This window comes from Gouania willdenowi, chromosome 17 (assembly GCF_900634775.1).
Source record: "Gouania willdenowi chromosome 17, fGouWil2.1, whole genome shotgun sequence".
Taxonomy (NCBI): Eukaryota; Metazoa; Chordata; class Actinopteri; order Blenniiformes; family Gobiesocidae; genus Gouania; species Gouania willdenowi.
Genome location: NC_041060.1, coordinates 24450870 through 24466859, shown reverse-complemented (window position 1 = coordinate 24466859; position 15990 = coordinate 24450870). Strand labels below are relative to the sequence as shown.

Genomic DNA, 15990 nt, shown 5'->3' with positions numbered 1-15990 from the left:
TTTTAAATAGCAAAATATTGTATGTTTTAAAAACTTTCTCTGAACTTTCAGTTTAAATGCAAAATAATATTTTAGTAGTTGCTGTATTTACTTTAGAGTATAGATTAATACATTCTTTTTTTTTTTTTTTTTTTTTGAGATTTTACTAATAAACATGATTTAGATCTGTCTGTGTTTATAGTAAAGGTAAGGGATTTTTTTTTTGCTTAAAGGTGCATAAAACCATAAACAGAGAACACATGAAAACTTGATGATAAATTTTATTTTTATTTCTTCCGACGAACATGTACATTACACAATAACACGCGCACGCACACACACACACGCACACACCCACACACACACACACAGTGATATCTTTACTTTAGCTCAACAGATCTATATACAAGGATGTGCTTGACACTGAACTACGATGGCTCTGTTTCATATATCTATGTTACACTGTCATATTTGTGCCAAAACTCTGCACCGACAAAAACAAACTTTGCGCAAGCAACAACAAATGTTATATTGCTTGATTAAAAATTGTCTGTGTTTGTTTTTTGCTGGCATTCGCAAAATTTGTCTACATGCACAAAATGTGTTGTTGCTTTGGTAAGATACATACTTGCTTGCGCAAAATGTATCTTTACAACCGCAAAACGTATTTTTGCAAGCCTCCAAATTTTTCCTTGCTCTTTTGCAAAATCTGTTGTTGGTCGCACAAAATTTCTTGTTGCATAAAATGTCTTTGTTACTCACGCAGGATTTGGCACAACTACCCCGCCGTATATTTCTGCTTTAATGAATGAGTGTAAACAGGTGTGAGACACTTAGGAAGAGGAAAGAGGTTACAGGTAAAGTCTGTGTGCTACTGTTCAGTCAGAATCGAGCAACCCTTTGCATCCATGACTTATTCACTCACAGGGAAGAAGAACATTTCACAGTCCACTGTCAGTGCTCTGTCTCTACATCTATTTTCTGGTTAAATATGCCCACAAACAGTTTTCATCAACCATATTAAAACAACTTCTCAGAACATGCTTCTTTCAATGCAGGAAAAACAACGTTTAATTGTCTTTAGCGTTTACATTAAACCAAACCTTTTATTGAAGCATCTTCAGCCTCCTGTACTATTTACTCCCTGATGATCACTGCTACTGATCTGTGTCTGGTTTTGTTTGTATGTCCTGATAAACCTGCATAAAGACCACAGACGTAATCCATGATCTTGCATATGTACATGTATTTGCTCTTTGTTATCTGAATAAATAGTTAAATAAATCGATAGCAGCGGGTGTGTCTTCTATGATACTGTGTGACTGTTCTGCACAGCTTCATATGTGAAGGTCTCACATATGAACACCACATTATGTAATAACTGCTCTGAATGTCACGCTTGAAACGTAAAAAACTTGACACTCCTGGCATTATTTCAAAAAGGTTATTAATAATGAAGTTGTAACGCCTGGACTAAAATAAGTTTTACATGTTGCATATTATTGTGCATATAACAAGATGTGTGAAGGATATGACATAATCTATGCAGGTATTAAACTATCCGCAGTTATTGGGGTTTATATGTATATTTATCTCGATGTGTGTATTACATATGTAAATGCATGTGATTTTTTACTTAGAATTGTATTATGTACTTTGTTTTCTTCTTTCATATCTGTTTAAATATTGCATTTTCAACTTTGCTTTAGTGTCTTAACAACAATATATTCATTTTATTTGCTCTGATCTTTGTGTACATTGAATATTTGTCACCTCATAATTTATGAATGCCGATTATATGATTTAAAAAAATTTAAAAATAACAAATCTATTTTCTTTTTCTGCAGGTCAAGCTATGGCTCCTTGATTTGGAAAAAAATTATTTGTAATTTAGAATACTAAATAAAATGTATACAATACATAGCGCATACATATATAAAATGTATACAATACATAGTGCATACATATATATATATATATATTCTATATTGCCATTTTGATTGTTAAATGAATAATAAATAAATAAATAAATAAATAAATACATTCTTAAATGGTGATGACAGATGTTTTTTTTACTTTTGGGTGGCTAAAAATAATCATAGTAATTGATTTAATTAATGTTTTATTTATGATTGTTGTAGTTATAAATCTCTAATGTTTTCCTTTATCTTGGTTTGCATATTTGACATAAATAATACACCTCCTTCTACTGTGATTGATATCACCTGAAGTGGTATTTGAAACAACACAGTATTTATACTTTACTGTCTGTCAGGAGCATGAATGGACATTAAAATCTCCATCAATATAATGAGAGATAAGAGAAAGCGAGGTGTTCCCATCAGCATCAGTGTGGATTCTTCCCCTTTAAAACACAGAATGATGTTTCACACATATTTAAAGAATAGTAAAAGTAATTTGGTGTGTGTCCTCTGCCGACGGTCCTTACTGACGGTGTGTGAGCCATCACTTCAGATCAACCTCCTGAGTCTGGGCCTTTTCTTTGGCCTTTAACATACACAGCACAGAAACACAGGAAGGGACATCAGGAGGTCAGTAAAATGTTCACAGAAATCATTAAAAACAGTCTGCTCATGTCCTCTGTTATAGATGTATAAAGAATAGATCTGATCAGATAATCTGACACGGAACAAAACTGAATCTTTCTGGAAAGTTAAAAATTAGCCCGCTGTTTCCTACTCACCCTCAGAGATGGCCGAGGAGGTCTGATGGGTCTGACTGGCATCGCCGGAGCTTCTACTGGGCTGCTCAACCTTCTGTCCAGGGGTTCAAGGTCGTCGGCCACATCTGGACAGCTGATGTAGCCACCAGCTCCAAACACCAGGCCCAGATCTCCCTCCAAGACGTTATGACGGTTGGCAGACATGCTGCTGATGGCAGTGATTAGGGAGCCCACAGTGTTGGTTGCGTTGACAGTGGTGTCTCGTCCCAGCAGCTCCTCTAAGGTCTCATCGCTGTCTGAGCTACTGTGGGTGTGGTGGGCGTAGCTTTGTGGCTCCACAGTGCTCTGGTTGTTGTTGTTAGTCTCCGGCAGCACTTCCTTGTTCATTAAGTCCAGCACTTCCTGGTTGTCATGACTCTGACAATCAAACCTGAGACTATCACCAGGGTGGTCCTTGTCCTGGTTGAGGGTTTCTTCGAAAACTTCTTGATTTTCAGGACAGAAGCTGAGGAGCTCCTGGTTCCCGCGGTGATCGGGTTCCAGCACCTCTTGATTATCAAAGTAACAAGGTTTAACCCCCACCTGGTTGCATATGCTGCTGTTGTGTTCCACTAACTCTTGTTTGTTATAGCAACAAGGATCAAGTGGCCCTTCCATGTTGGTGTTGCCCTGGGCTTCCACTGACTCCTGATTGTCATAGTAGTGGGGCTCGAGCAGTCCCTGGTTACTGGTGTCAATGTATGATTCTACTAACTCCTGGTTGTCATAGCAATTAGGCTTGAGCAGCTCCACTAACTCTTGTTCATCATGACTACCCTGATCAAGTACCTCTTGGTTTCCGGTAAGGTCCTGGTTGTTATGATGACCGGATTCCAAAACTTGCTGGTTACCGTTGTTGCAGAAATCCAACAGATCCTGACATCCTTGACCACATAGATCAGGAGTTTCCTGATTTTCGCAGGCCTGAGGTGTCACAACCTCCCGGTTGCCGAAGTTAAAGAGTTCCCCTTCCTCTGGTTTCTTCCTGCTGTGGTCCAGAACCTCCTGGTTCTCCTCTTCTGGGCTCAGTTTAAAGCCGTACGGGTCAGAGTCTCGCACTACAAGGGACGGAGTGAGCTCAAACTTGTAGTGGCCAAAGTCAGATTGGTCAGGCTGAGGAGAAGAAGGGGAAGGGTCAAATGTCAGGTCATTTTCAGCAGGCTCTGGGCTCAGTTCGGCATCATCTGGGTCGAGGAGTGTGTGACTGGAATGTTCTGGACTCAGTTTAAACCCATACGGGTCAAAGGATGATTGACTGCTTGGCTCATAGCCAAATTCGAAGCTGTTTTCATCTGAACCGGGCTGAACCGGAATGCTCTGGAAACCTGGAGACTCAGGGTTTGAGTTTGTTGGTTTATTTCCAACTTTGTTGACCCATTCTGCTGTCGGAGAGGAAGTTACATTACCGGGTGCAGCACTATCCGTCAAATCCAATTCAAACGGATCTGACATGCAGCCCAAGGCGTCTTGTGCTGCCCCTGAACAAAGATCTAGAAGATGAATAACAATGAGTTAGAACAAAAACTTTGCAGTTTGTCTGTATTTAGTATAGATTTGTAGTATTTATAATGCATAAAGATGCACTGGTAATTTACTATTAACCAATTTTTCCAACTTCTTAGTAAAATATTTTTAAATGACAAAATTGTTGACACTTGCATTCACAATCTGGTATTTTCATTGCTCATAGTCTGCTTCCAATATTGAAGATTCAGCATTCATGAATCCATAGAATGCCAAAGAAAAAACGATGATGTTTCAATGTTCAAGAATTTTGACAAAGTTACGGACAAAACATAGGGAGTACAACCAGGCGGCCTTCTATCTATTTCTCAGATGGTTTATCTTTGTTCTTACCCCTTGTTCCAAATTGCACTTTCGGGCCATTTTTGGACTAACGTTTTTAGTGCACAAACTTTCCTTGCATCACTATTTACTACTAAGATCACTACTAAATCCATCGTTCACAAATGGATACTTTTGTTGCACTTTTCGTAGTTCATTATCAACAATGTTGGTCCATTCATTAACACAGAAATGGAAAATCGACTATTATATCAGTCGAGTATTGCCAAAGCTACTAACGAAAGATTGGGAGCACAACCAAGGGGTCTTCTTGCATTTCCTCTTGCATTCTATGGTTGAAATATAAATCATCTTTATAGTGATCCAATTGGCACAATGGTGGATGTTTTTTGCAGAATCTTCAGGAAGTATTGAAAGTACGTTTAATTAAAGACATGAGTTTGCATTCCATACCGTCATAATTTTCTCATATATCCCACAAGTGAAATATTGTTCATCTTCAGAGCTACAGCTAATCTTTTCTAGCAGAACTATGCTACTAGTTGTCCTAGTGACCTTCTTTATGCTTATATCAGTAAATAAATCCTTTTGAATATTAGATTGATCATCATTACATCAGCCTTTTTCTGTTGTTAGGAAAATAATAATTTCATGAGTTAAAGAGGATTTTATCATGATTTTTTTTTTTCTGCCAGTGTGAGTAGGTCTACCGATAAGCAAAGCATGGGGCTAACTTGTGGGGTCAAGTACCTTGCTGTGGCGCATTGGTTGGCTCAGCTCCACCCACAGAGCCCAGACTGTGCTCTTCTATGTCCGACGGTGGAGAAACAGCTCGTAGGTCCAGCTCGTAGCCATTGGGGTCGGACTCAACAGAGTACTGACCCTGAGACCTCCAGCCGTGGATCGGCTCCGGTCCGAGCTCCTCCGATGAGCTCTGGATGGGTTTGAACCCGAGAGAATCATTTTCCACAGCAATGGCGTCCAAGTCCTCCCGACTGTAGCTGATCTCAATGTCGCTGTCCTCATCAGGAAACTCCGACTCAAAGCACTGTGTTCCAGTCGAGGCTTTGTTTTCAGCACAGGACAGACTGGTGTCGGCTTCGTCAGCGACATTTGCTGGGCCTTCAAGTGCTGCGGTGTCAGGAAACAGAGTGTCTGCTCCAAAAGGGTCGCTGCCTTTGAAAGGGTCTGAAGCAAAAGCATCTGCACAGAAATCCAACAAACACTCAGTATTAAAGACCTTACTGCTCAGCTCATTCAGAGAGAGAGAGGAGGAAACTCACCTGATGTTTCAGTTTTGGGGAAGAGGTCTCCATTAAATACATCATCTACAGGGGGCGAAAAAACAACAATGCTTGATGGGACACACTAATGAAACTTTTAACAGAAATCTAAAGTTGAAAACTACTCTATTTAAATATGTTGTTAAAGTAAAAAAACATAATATAATTTAATTATGATTATAATGTCAATATTATCCGATTATTATTGTGATACTTTTTGCGTTCAATTTGCAGAGGGGCACTTATTTATTTTATTTATTTTATATTCACTTGAATTGAAAAGTATATATGCAAGTCTGTAAGTTTATCCTTAATTAAATTCAAACTACATTCTTTTGGTCCGTTTTTCTTTTCCAAAAATGTTGTCCAGTATTGTTATTATGAGCCCAGTATCGTATGTCACCACATCCCATGTACTTTGTATATTGTCTCACAACTAGCTATTGTACTTAATATTGGTGTTTTAAATATGTAAGTGTATGGGTCAAAGTCCCTTCTTGTTTACATCACCCCTTGTTTTCTTAGCGTGTAAGTGCAGAGAGAGTGAGTAGGATTTCTTCTTCCCTCTTGTCTCCATGCAGGTGTGCCTTGTCACCTGATTATTTCTCACCGCTATACATTAGAAGTGTATAAACACTGAATGGTTGCTTGTTCATTGTGATGCCATCCCCTCTCTGTCTGCCTGTGACTTTGTGGCAATACCCACGTCTGCGTGTTCCCTGCTTCCTCCGACTCTGCGCATACGTACGGTCACTCTGACAGTGAGCAAAAGGGTCGGCTTGGTAGAAGTCCAGCTGTCTAAGAACTTTAGTTTGTTGTTCTCCTGCCGGTTCTTCCTCATCCTCCTCGGGATCGTCCTCAAGGTCAGATCTGTCCATCTGTGCACACACGCAGCAGGCATGAAAAAACTGTGATAAACACCACCATTACATGTCTGTGCATCACAGTGTGTGAGTAGATCTACCTTGGGTGAGCTGGTCTCACTGTCATCTTCTTCTCTGGTGCCTGCGAGGTTGTGGCAGAATGGCAAGCCATTTGCGTCCTGGTGAGGACAAAAAGCAGAAATCATATTAGAACCGTGCCTTTGTATTTTGGTTAAAAGACCCATTAACATGTTGGACAGCAAAGACAAATCCACTAAATTAAAAACTTGCACATGCACTTTCATACAGAGAATCTTAAGTGACATTTGCATAAGTATGTAAAACGTTGCCCCCTGGGGACACGAAATCTGACAGGTAATAGATGACTGTGCAGCACCAGCATCATTTCCATATACTATACTCTACTTAGTAAAATACGGCAAATTAATATGTATTCTACTATGTAATGAAATGCTATATATTAAAAAGAAACTTAGTAAATTACTTTGGTACTTATTTTACTACTAATAATATGTAATTTACTATGTAGTATACAATGTAGAGAATGACATTTTCTACAATGCATTTAGTTGCTAAAATACATTAGATTTAAGCATATTCTACTACAATGAGAACTACGTATCTACGTGGAATGCATAATAAAATGTGTAGTACTCAACTAACTTCACTACATACTCTAGAACAGGGGTCACCAACCTTTTTGAAACCAAGAGCTACTTCTTGGGTACTGATTAATGTGAAGGGCTACCACCAGTTTGATACACACTTAAATAATAATTAGGGAGATTTTCAAAAGAGCGGGGGGGGGGGGGGGGGTGGTAGTTTGCTTTTTAAATAGAAAATGAAATAATTCAATTTCACAGTGTTCTTTTATTTGAAAAACACATATAAAGTAAAGAACAAATTCCACAGTACCCGTGCAAATGGTAAATGGTGGTAGTAGTAGAATTAATAAAATAAATAACATAAAATTAAACAAAAAAGGCATACATTGCATAAATTATCCATCAATCTATGCAATGTATGCTTGAAATAAAAAATAATCAACAAAAGGAAAATTAAACATAGCCTATACAACAACGGCTATAACCATAACAGAAACACTTCCCTACACATGGTTGGATTTGATTTTCTCCCGATTTCCTCACTGACATTGTCCGGGTGGACCATCCTCAATAATAACGATTACACCTCTTCTTATGCGGTGTAATCGTTATTATTATTACAACAATATTATTATTACAATAATATAATTACACCGCATAAGAAGAGGAAAAAGAGTCTTCTTCCTCTTCTTATGCGGTGTAATCGTTATTATTGTCCGGCTGGAAACGACGCTCAGTGAAGGATGGTCCGCCCGGACAATGTCGGGCAGAAATCAGGAGAAAATCGGGAGGGTTGGCAAGTATGTATTAAACACAAAAAACACTTTACATTTTAAGTGTTTATATATATGTATTGTCATTTCTAAGTTACATGTAAGTGTGATTTAAACAAGAATAGCTAAATAAATAAATCTATATATATAAAAGCTCACTGGTAAGTGCTGCTATTTGAGCTATTTTTAGAACAGGCCAGCGGGCGACTCATCTGGTCCTTACGGGCGACCTGGTGCCCGCGGGCACCGCGTTGGTGACCCCTGCTCTAGAACAAACTGTTCTAGAGCATGTAGTGTGCGCTCTACTTTACGTACTCATGCGCTACATACTCTATGTACTTCATGTACCCTTTGTACCTGGCCTATGTATGCACGTGATTGTTTAAAACTATAAAATCTAAAAACTTTTTACTAGTGCTCATAAAGGTTTTATGTTCTTCTGTAGAAGAATATGTGAGCATGTAAACATTTATGGAATGATACGTTCTTTCAGTGAACTCTTGACGTTTCCTAGAGTCATCCTGACATTAAAATGTGAAATACTGTTTTTTTATAGCGTATTCTCAATAATGCTGTTAAAAATATAAAATCATGTAATATATTATGACTATAAAATGAATGAATCAAAACGCATTAAAAAAAAACTATATTTTGTACGTTTCTTCTGCTTTTTTTGGCTACGGAACACAATATCAACAGATCTTATCGTTATACAGTAAAAATACTCTACATTGAAAACAATGGAAAAGTGATACAGAAACAAGTCGTTTTTCCCGCATAGAGGCAGTTTCTCTTCTATATAAAGAGAGAAAATTCAGCTTTTCTGCACAGTTTGTTTTTTCAGCTAAAAGAGATTATGTTTAAATAATAAAGCTGCTTTTAGTTTTGTAGATTGAAAAAACAAATTGAGGTTTATATGTCAATGCAGAGACACAGTCGATCATAGCACTGGATCCATGCTGCTGAAACACATCAGGATCAGACAATAGGAAAGTGATGTACCATTATGAGGTCTGCATAGGCAGGGAGAGACTGGCTCCTCCCCCAGGGCCTCATGGGAAGTGGGTCATCCTCGGTCGTGTCTGCAGGAGAGGTCGACTCCTCCAGTTGGCTTTCCGGAGTGACGGCGCCTCCAGACAGAGAGCAGAGAGTGCTTTCCTCCTGCAGAGACATCAAACCACCACATGGTTACAGCACTTTACCTGTGGGTGTGTCAACTAAACTGGTCAGCATTGTCTAGTGACACTCTCATGCTGTCACTCAGTGTTTACATGAATCTGAACCACTTCTTCATCACAATACAATAGAAACACAGTTCATGTGACAGCTTGCTCTATACGATTTTACACCATGTTAATATGATATGATCTTTCTTTTTTTTGTTTTAGTGTATCTTCTTTTCATTCAAAATATTCTGAAGCATTATAGCAAATATAGTACGTCTGATTCTGATCTAATTGTAGGACCAATGACTGCTCATTAAGAATCTGTCTTCCCAGTATTTTCTAGTTTCTGTATTGTTCTTTTGTAAATTATATAGTACAGTGCCGGGTGCACGGTGGCTTAGTGGTTAGCACGTCCGCCCGACAGCAAGAAGGTCCTGGGTTCAAGCCCTGGGGTGGACTTGGGTCCTTTCTGTGTGGAGTTTGCATGTTCTCCCCGTGCTGCGTGGGTTTCTTCCGGGTACTCCGGCTTCCTCCCACAATCCAAAAACATGACTGTAAGGTTGATTGGAGTCTCTAAATTGCCCATAGGAGTGAATGAGAGAGTGAATAGTTGTCTGTGTCTGTGTTGCCCTGTGATGGACTGGCGCCCTGTCCAGGGTGTACCCCCGCCCAGCGCCCTATGAGAGCCGGAGATTGGCACCGGCAGACCCCCGCGACCCTGTTAAACGGGAATAAGCGGGTATGAAAATGGATGGATGGATAGTACAGTGCCCGTCGGAAGTATGCATTCATATAATGGGGACTTAAGTAAAGTTGTCAATTATGGCCAAATGAGTATGTGTTTGAAGGTTGCACGTACAAAGACGTGTACATTCTCTGTACTCTGTAGTGTTATAAAGGGGTATATTTGTGGGTGCAAAGTAAAATAGTGTGGTTTAATTTTAGACATGCGCATGATAAATGTGTTTCTTTTTACTCATTTTTATATTTTTTTCGTTTGGTGTATTTTTCTGTAGTTTTTTGGAGTCATTATGTGTATTTTTGTATCTTTCAGTTGTGTTTTTGTGCCTTTTTGTATAATTATTGTTTTTTGTTGCCATTGTAGTGTGATTCCAGAGTCATTTTGTGTATTTTTGTATCTTTTTTAGTGTAGTTTTGTGCATTTCTGTATTGTTTTTTGGGTCATTTTGTGTGTTTTTGGAGCCTTTTGGTTTACTTTTTGTGCATTTCTGTTGTTGTTTTGTGTACTTTTTTATAAATATTGTTTTTGTTTTGTTTTACTCATTATTATTATTATAAATACCGTGTGCGTGTGTGTGTGTGTGTGTGTGTGTGTGTGTGTGTGTGTGTGTGTGTGTGTGTGTGTGTGTGTGTGTGTGTGTGTGTGTGTGTGTGTGTGTGTGTGTGTGTGTGACTCGCTCCTGGTTGCCATGTTAGACTCTCCATCTCCTTCGTTAGTTCCCTCAAACACACACGCACGCACATCAACTGCATGGTCAGCCGCGCGCAAAGTTGTTGAGAGAGAAAAACGGACCAGGAGGTTGAACTCATACCGTGTCAGGGAGATATTCGCTCCACAATCACATTCACACACAAACACACACGCACACACCCAGACCCTTTCTGCTTTATAATTACAAAATCATTGGGAAATAAGTTAAGACACATTTAAACTATTTCAAGGTGTCAGCCAGTCATTTTGATAAACAGTATAAAAACCACTCACCAGATAACATGATCACTCGTCACACCACAACACCAGCTAGTACGAGTCTTTAGAGAGATTACCTGGGTGTGAACTACGGGGGAGCCCGGAGGGTCTCAGCCCCCCATAATGAGATATGAGCTCCCCCGGAAACATGATTTGTGAGATTTTGGGGGGTCACTTAAATATTGGTGACCCCCCAACTTAAAAGGCAAATGCCGGATTCAGACCATGTCCACATGTTAAAACCCCTGAATAAGCACTTCTGGCTATGTACGGACACTTGCTAAAAAACTTGGTGAGTCAGCTAGGGAGGCAGTGGATAAGATCGCGTCTGGAAGTTGCAAAATAAACCACCAGGCAAAACATTGGAAAAGCTTTGTACAGAAAGCAGAACATATCTCCCCACTTCATCAGCGTTCTCTGCTGTCAATGACACTGCAGCAAAACCTGCAAAAGACTGTGCAAAAACAGCCTCTCGTTGCTCCTTTTTGTGAATCTTAATGGACCCTCATTAGAGAGATTCGACCCAACACCCTTCATCACCTCCTGGATTAAATCAGGTCATTGCCTGTCCACATCACGGGCTTCTGGACCAACAGCAAAGGTAGCTGATCCCAGGCCTGTGTGGTCACTTCTGTTTTAAGGTAAGGGCTAAGCTACAGGCCTATAAACTGTATTAATAATTGTTAGCACTGTGTTGTGGGTAATTGCATTAAATGCTGCAGATTTTTATCATGACATGACAGGACATTATTACATTGGCGGGCGTTGCACAACCTGGCCGATTAAAAAGAAAAAAAATATTTTGTTTTGTCATTGATTAATTTGTTGATTCGCGTTGTAGTATTTCAGAGGGTTTTTTTGCACATGTTGATGCAGACTTGATCTCTTGTAGGCAGGCTGACATGTTTTGGTTTTGATTTAGATTTAATTAGGTTTTGATGCGTGTGTGGAGGTTGGTTGTGATAGGTGCAGACGTGCTGAAATAAGGCAAGCAGACGTACAGGCTTGTAATAATGGATGTGTTTTGCAAAGCCTGGTTTATGCTTGACGGGCGTGGGACGTCGCCAAAAATGACGTCACCACGCACCCCTCTGAGGCACGCGCAAAGTGCGCCCCCCCATATAAGTGAGCCCACCCACAGCCACGGTATAGTTCACACACTATTGATTACTGACATTGTTCCATAGGTGCAAGCAATAACAACACAGACTATTCCAAGTAAGCAGAAACCATATATCATGCAGCACGTTGCTGTCCTGGTACCTGCAGGATTTCCTCGTACGACTGACGGATTGAGTCCTGCAGAGGAACGTTCCTCTCTCCGGCCTCCTCCACCTTCTTCTTGGCCTGCTTCACCTCTTCTCTGAGCTTCCTTAGCCTCCACCGAGCTCTGGCCAGCTCTCGCTCGTACTCCTCTACCTGACTCTCCTTTTTCACCTCCTCCGATTGCAGAGACAATATCTGAGAAACACACGCACAAATATCAACACACACACACAGATATAGAGGTTAGGACTTTTGACCTTACATCAAAAAATCTTTGGGTTGGACTCCACGGGAATTTTGCATATTCCCATTTTCATAAGCGTTTCATTCACTATTGACTGTGTTTTACTCCTTAAAATCAGGGTTGGGGTCAGTTACATTTTAAAATTCAAGCTGCAAGCAGCGATGAACGGGCCCTCGCAACCACACACATGTTGGGAAGTGGCGCAAGTTGAGGTGTGTTGCATGTCGGGGTGTGGCAGAAATTTTAAAGTGTTGAGACGTAGCTGACCAATTTCAAAGATTATATTACAAACTTTCCTGCAATGTTCTGTGCAAATATAATGCCTATGAATTCCTTTTACCATTAGGTGGCGCTATGACTATGAATGACGGTTGGGTTAAACCACAAATGGAGGTGCTTGATTTGACAATAAGCTTACATTGTGTAATCTTTGGGAATGTGTGTTTGTGGTAGTGTGGTCTTCAGTACACTGTAGAATTCTGACATCATCAATGTAGAGAGTGATGATGTCAGAATTTAGCAGAAGTTCCACAGTGATGATGTAATCAGTCCAAGCTCGGAGCCAAAACAATATTCAATGGGGCGCTATTGAGTCATTTTGCCATTCACATGTGCAATTCCCCCAAAATATCAAATTTTTCGCCAGTCCTAATATGCGTACAAATTTTTTATGAGTTTTTGAACGTGTTTAGGCCCTAAAAAATGCGATCTATTTGCTGTAAATGAAATAATAATAAAAACAAGGTGCATTACAATAGGGTCCTACGCACCATTGTGCTTGGGCCCTAGCTACAATTACATCTTCAATTAAAACTCAATTACGATTATGGTGACCAGCATTTTTTCCAACTACCTGTACAATTAAGATTAAAATAGTTATTTCCTCCCTGAAATTCAATTAAAGTTATGTTCTCAATTACTAAAGTTAAAATTTTATTTGTTACAATTATGGAACCTATAATAAATAACCCCATAAAAAAAATCATTATAAATAAATCATTTAATTATCATAATTGTTAACTACATGTGTGTAAGCCATAGAACTGGAACATGGTTACCCAGTTTTGCGTTTGATTAAATTGTAATTGACAGTTTTTATAGAATTCCTATGCCAATTACAATTACAAAGTCACTTATCTGAACTCAATTACAATTATAATTACAACAGCAACAGGTTTTATTCAATTACATTTGCAATGTAATTATGTCATAATTGTAATCAATAATCAATTACATAATTACAATTAGAACTGACCTCAACCCTGCTTAAAATCATTCGTCTAAGTACAGAGTTCTATTTGTGTCACAATTCTATACAAGCATTAAATGCTAAACTGGTAAAAAGCTAAATCTGCAAGTAAAGATATTTTCTGCAAATGCAAAGACAGATTTTGCATAACCAAACACCAAAATTTTGTGAGCACAAAAAGAGACATTTGCGTAAGCAAAAAAAAATTTTGCGGAAGCAGAGACTCATTTTGCGCAGATTTTGCAGCTCATTTAAGAGATTCATTCCTATTTGAGTCTCATCTCTGCATTTAAACTGGAAATGCTAAATTTTCACAATTTTAGATGAAAAAAAATACATGGAGAAAACACAGAGATGCTCACAATGACCAAGTTCAAGGTAAAATAAAGAAGACCCTTTATGTGAGAAAAAGTCTTTCTTTGCATTTAAATTAAGTATAAGACAGGGAGCATGTTGAGGTTTAGGACTTTGCTCATAGACCCACAGTGATGATGGTTAGTATAGAAATCACACCTGTAACCCTCTGCTTACATGTCCGCATTGTTGACCCCGAGGTCACGGTTGAATATAAACCAAGAGCGAGGTGAACAGAGATAGGACTAAGTAGGGTTCATGTAATTTGACTCCCACAGGAGGCGATCACACAGAGAACTGGAGGGAAACTACTACAACTACTACTACAGACAGAGACAGGGATCTGGAACTATAGGTATATTATAACTAAAAGAGAAAACCAACAGGGTTTGAACTCACAGCCTTATGTACTGGTATAGGTGCAGCATACAGTGCTTACAACATGCGTCACTAAGTGGACAAATCCATGAATATAAAATATACTGTATACAGATAACAAAACAAAATCCAGATTAAAAGAAGTGTCAGAGCCAACGCAACAGACTACTCTGTCATAAAAACCCAAAGGACACCAAACAAACCAGGTCACAGAAGTGACAGTCTGTTACCTGCTGACTCTCTTCATAGCAGAGCTGTCTGGTGGCTTTGATCTGCTCCAACAGCTTCTGTTTGTGTTGGTCCAGCTTCACCAGTGTGTCCTCCAGCTCCTTACGATCCGACTGCTGCTCCTGGAGCTCCAGGTTCTCCACCGTCACGGAGTTCTCCAGCTCCTTCACATGTGACAGTGACAAGTAAGAGAGGTTCAAACAAAGGATGGAGATGATGGTGATGATGGTGATGATGAAGGATGGACATGCACACTCATGAATGATTCTCGCATCGTGGGTGTGATTGGCATAAATACATATATGGAGATAAGTGTTTGGTATATTATTTCTATGCAGTAACAATGCTCCATCTTTCATCATTAAAAATCCTTTTTATTTCACTTTTAAATTTGTAAGAAACATGCAATTGTGGGATGAGCAGATGCAGATTTCCTAACTTTTTATGCGCACGCACGCACACACACGCACGCACGCACACACACACTGCAGAATGTGCTGAAGGTATGATACAGATATATACAGTCATATGCAGTATAATCCTCATGATGATTGATGATTAAATGTAGTTTGATCGGTGATGAACCCTCAGCGTGTGAAAACATGTAAATCTGTGCGTTTTTTAATGATATCTTTGTGTTTGTGCAGACCTGCATTGAATGTCAGTCAGCATCATCAGATCACACAGGAGCATCATGGGAAATGCAGTGATGGATGATTTAGCGTTTGAAGCACATGCAGAGAACATATGATGAGTAAGTGACACCCATGCATGCACAGATCGCCCTTCCCTCCCAATCCCACACACACCAGAGCTAGGTGCTGCGGTCTTCTTACTCTGATCTCTGCTGCCTTGTTCAGGACTCGTGCATCACTCTCCACCATGTCTGCTTCTTTGGGAGTGGACCAGCAGAACAGACAGGAGTGTTTAAGCAGAGAGGAGAGCGAGCAGTCGTTCTTCCAGTCCGCCTTCTCTCCTTCGTGCCCTGCCTCCCAGCATCCTTCAGGTTTCTCCTGCTGCACTGCAGGCTCCTCCATGGCTGCCCTCTGTAGCTACTGGTACACTGCAGAGAAGGAGGAGCCGAGAGTGTGTGTGTCTGCACGCATCACTGACAGCGGGCAGAAAGCACCAATGTGAGAGCAGAGATGGAGAGGAGGCCCATCCGTCCTCAGCCTCCTCCCATCACACTGCTTGTCCTCAAAGCTTTGTGCTCCCTCCCCCCGCTGACTCACCCTCACTTCTCTCTGCAGCATGCACGCATGAACGCACACAGCAGTAACTCAGCCATTCATAAAAAGCCCCGAGAGCTCCAACAGCAGACCTCAGATAGATGCCCCTCTGA

At 40.0% G+C, this 15990-nt stretch overlaps 1 protein-coding gene across 3 annotated transcripts; it reads right to left on the bottom strand.

Moving 5' to 3' along the window:
- Window positions 1–2015: 2015 nt before the first annotated feature.
- LOC114478709 (uncharacterized) lies at window positions 2016–15779 on the bottom strand. 3 transcript variants are annotated; one of them, XM_028471876.1, is made up of 11 exons: window positions 15458–15779; window positions 14651–14812; window positions 12193–12390; window positions 9055–9213; window positions 6755–6832; window positions 6539–6668; window positions 5791–5835; window positions 5258–5710; window positions 2684–4191; window positions 2429–2487; window positions 2016–2344 (listed from the first exon to the last, which is right to left on the bottom strand). In XM_028471876.1, the coding sequence occupies exons 1-10, from the start codon at window positions 15683–15685 to the stop codon at window positions 2446–2448; spliced, it is 3003 nt and encodes a 1000-aa protein (XP_028327677.1). In that variant the 5' UTR covers window positions 15686–15779; the 3' UTR covers window positions 2016–2344; window positions 2429–2445. The 3 variants fall into 3 exon arrangements, with proteins under 3 accessions (XP_028327677.1, XP_028327676.1, XP_028327678.1); XM_028471875.1 differs by having other exon boundaries at window positions 2016–2487; XM_028471877.1 differs by having other exon boundaries at window positions 2016–2487; window positions 15485–15778.
- Between the last annotated feature and the right edge of the window lie 211 nt (window positions 15780–15990).

Bases quoted from the DNA above. Each gene is read 5' to 3' on its own strand.
- LOC114478709 (XM_028471875.1), bottom strand. From the start codon at position 15,685: ATGGAGGAGCCTGCAGTGCAGCAGGAGAAACCTGAAGGATGCTGGGAG. The intron at 6,669-6,754 runs GTAGATCTACTC...GTGTGTGCACAG, and splicing joins GTGAGACCAGCTCACCCAAG to ATGGACAGATCTGACCTTGA. The intron at 5,836-6,538 runs GTACGTATGCGC...CGCCCCCTGTAG, and splicing joins TGCTCACTGTCAGAGTGACC to ATGATGTATTTAATGGAGAC.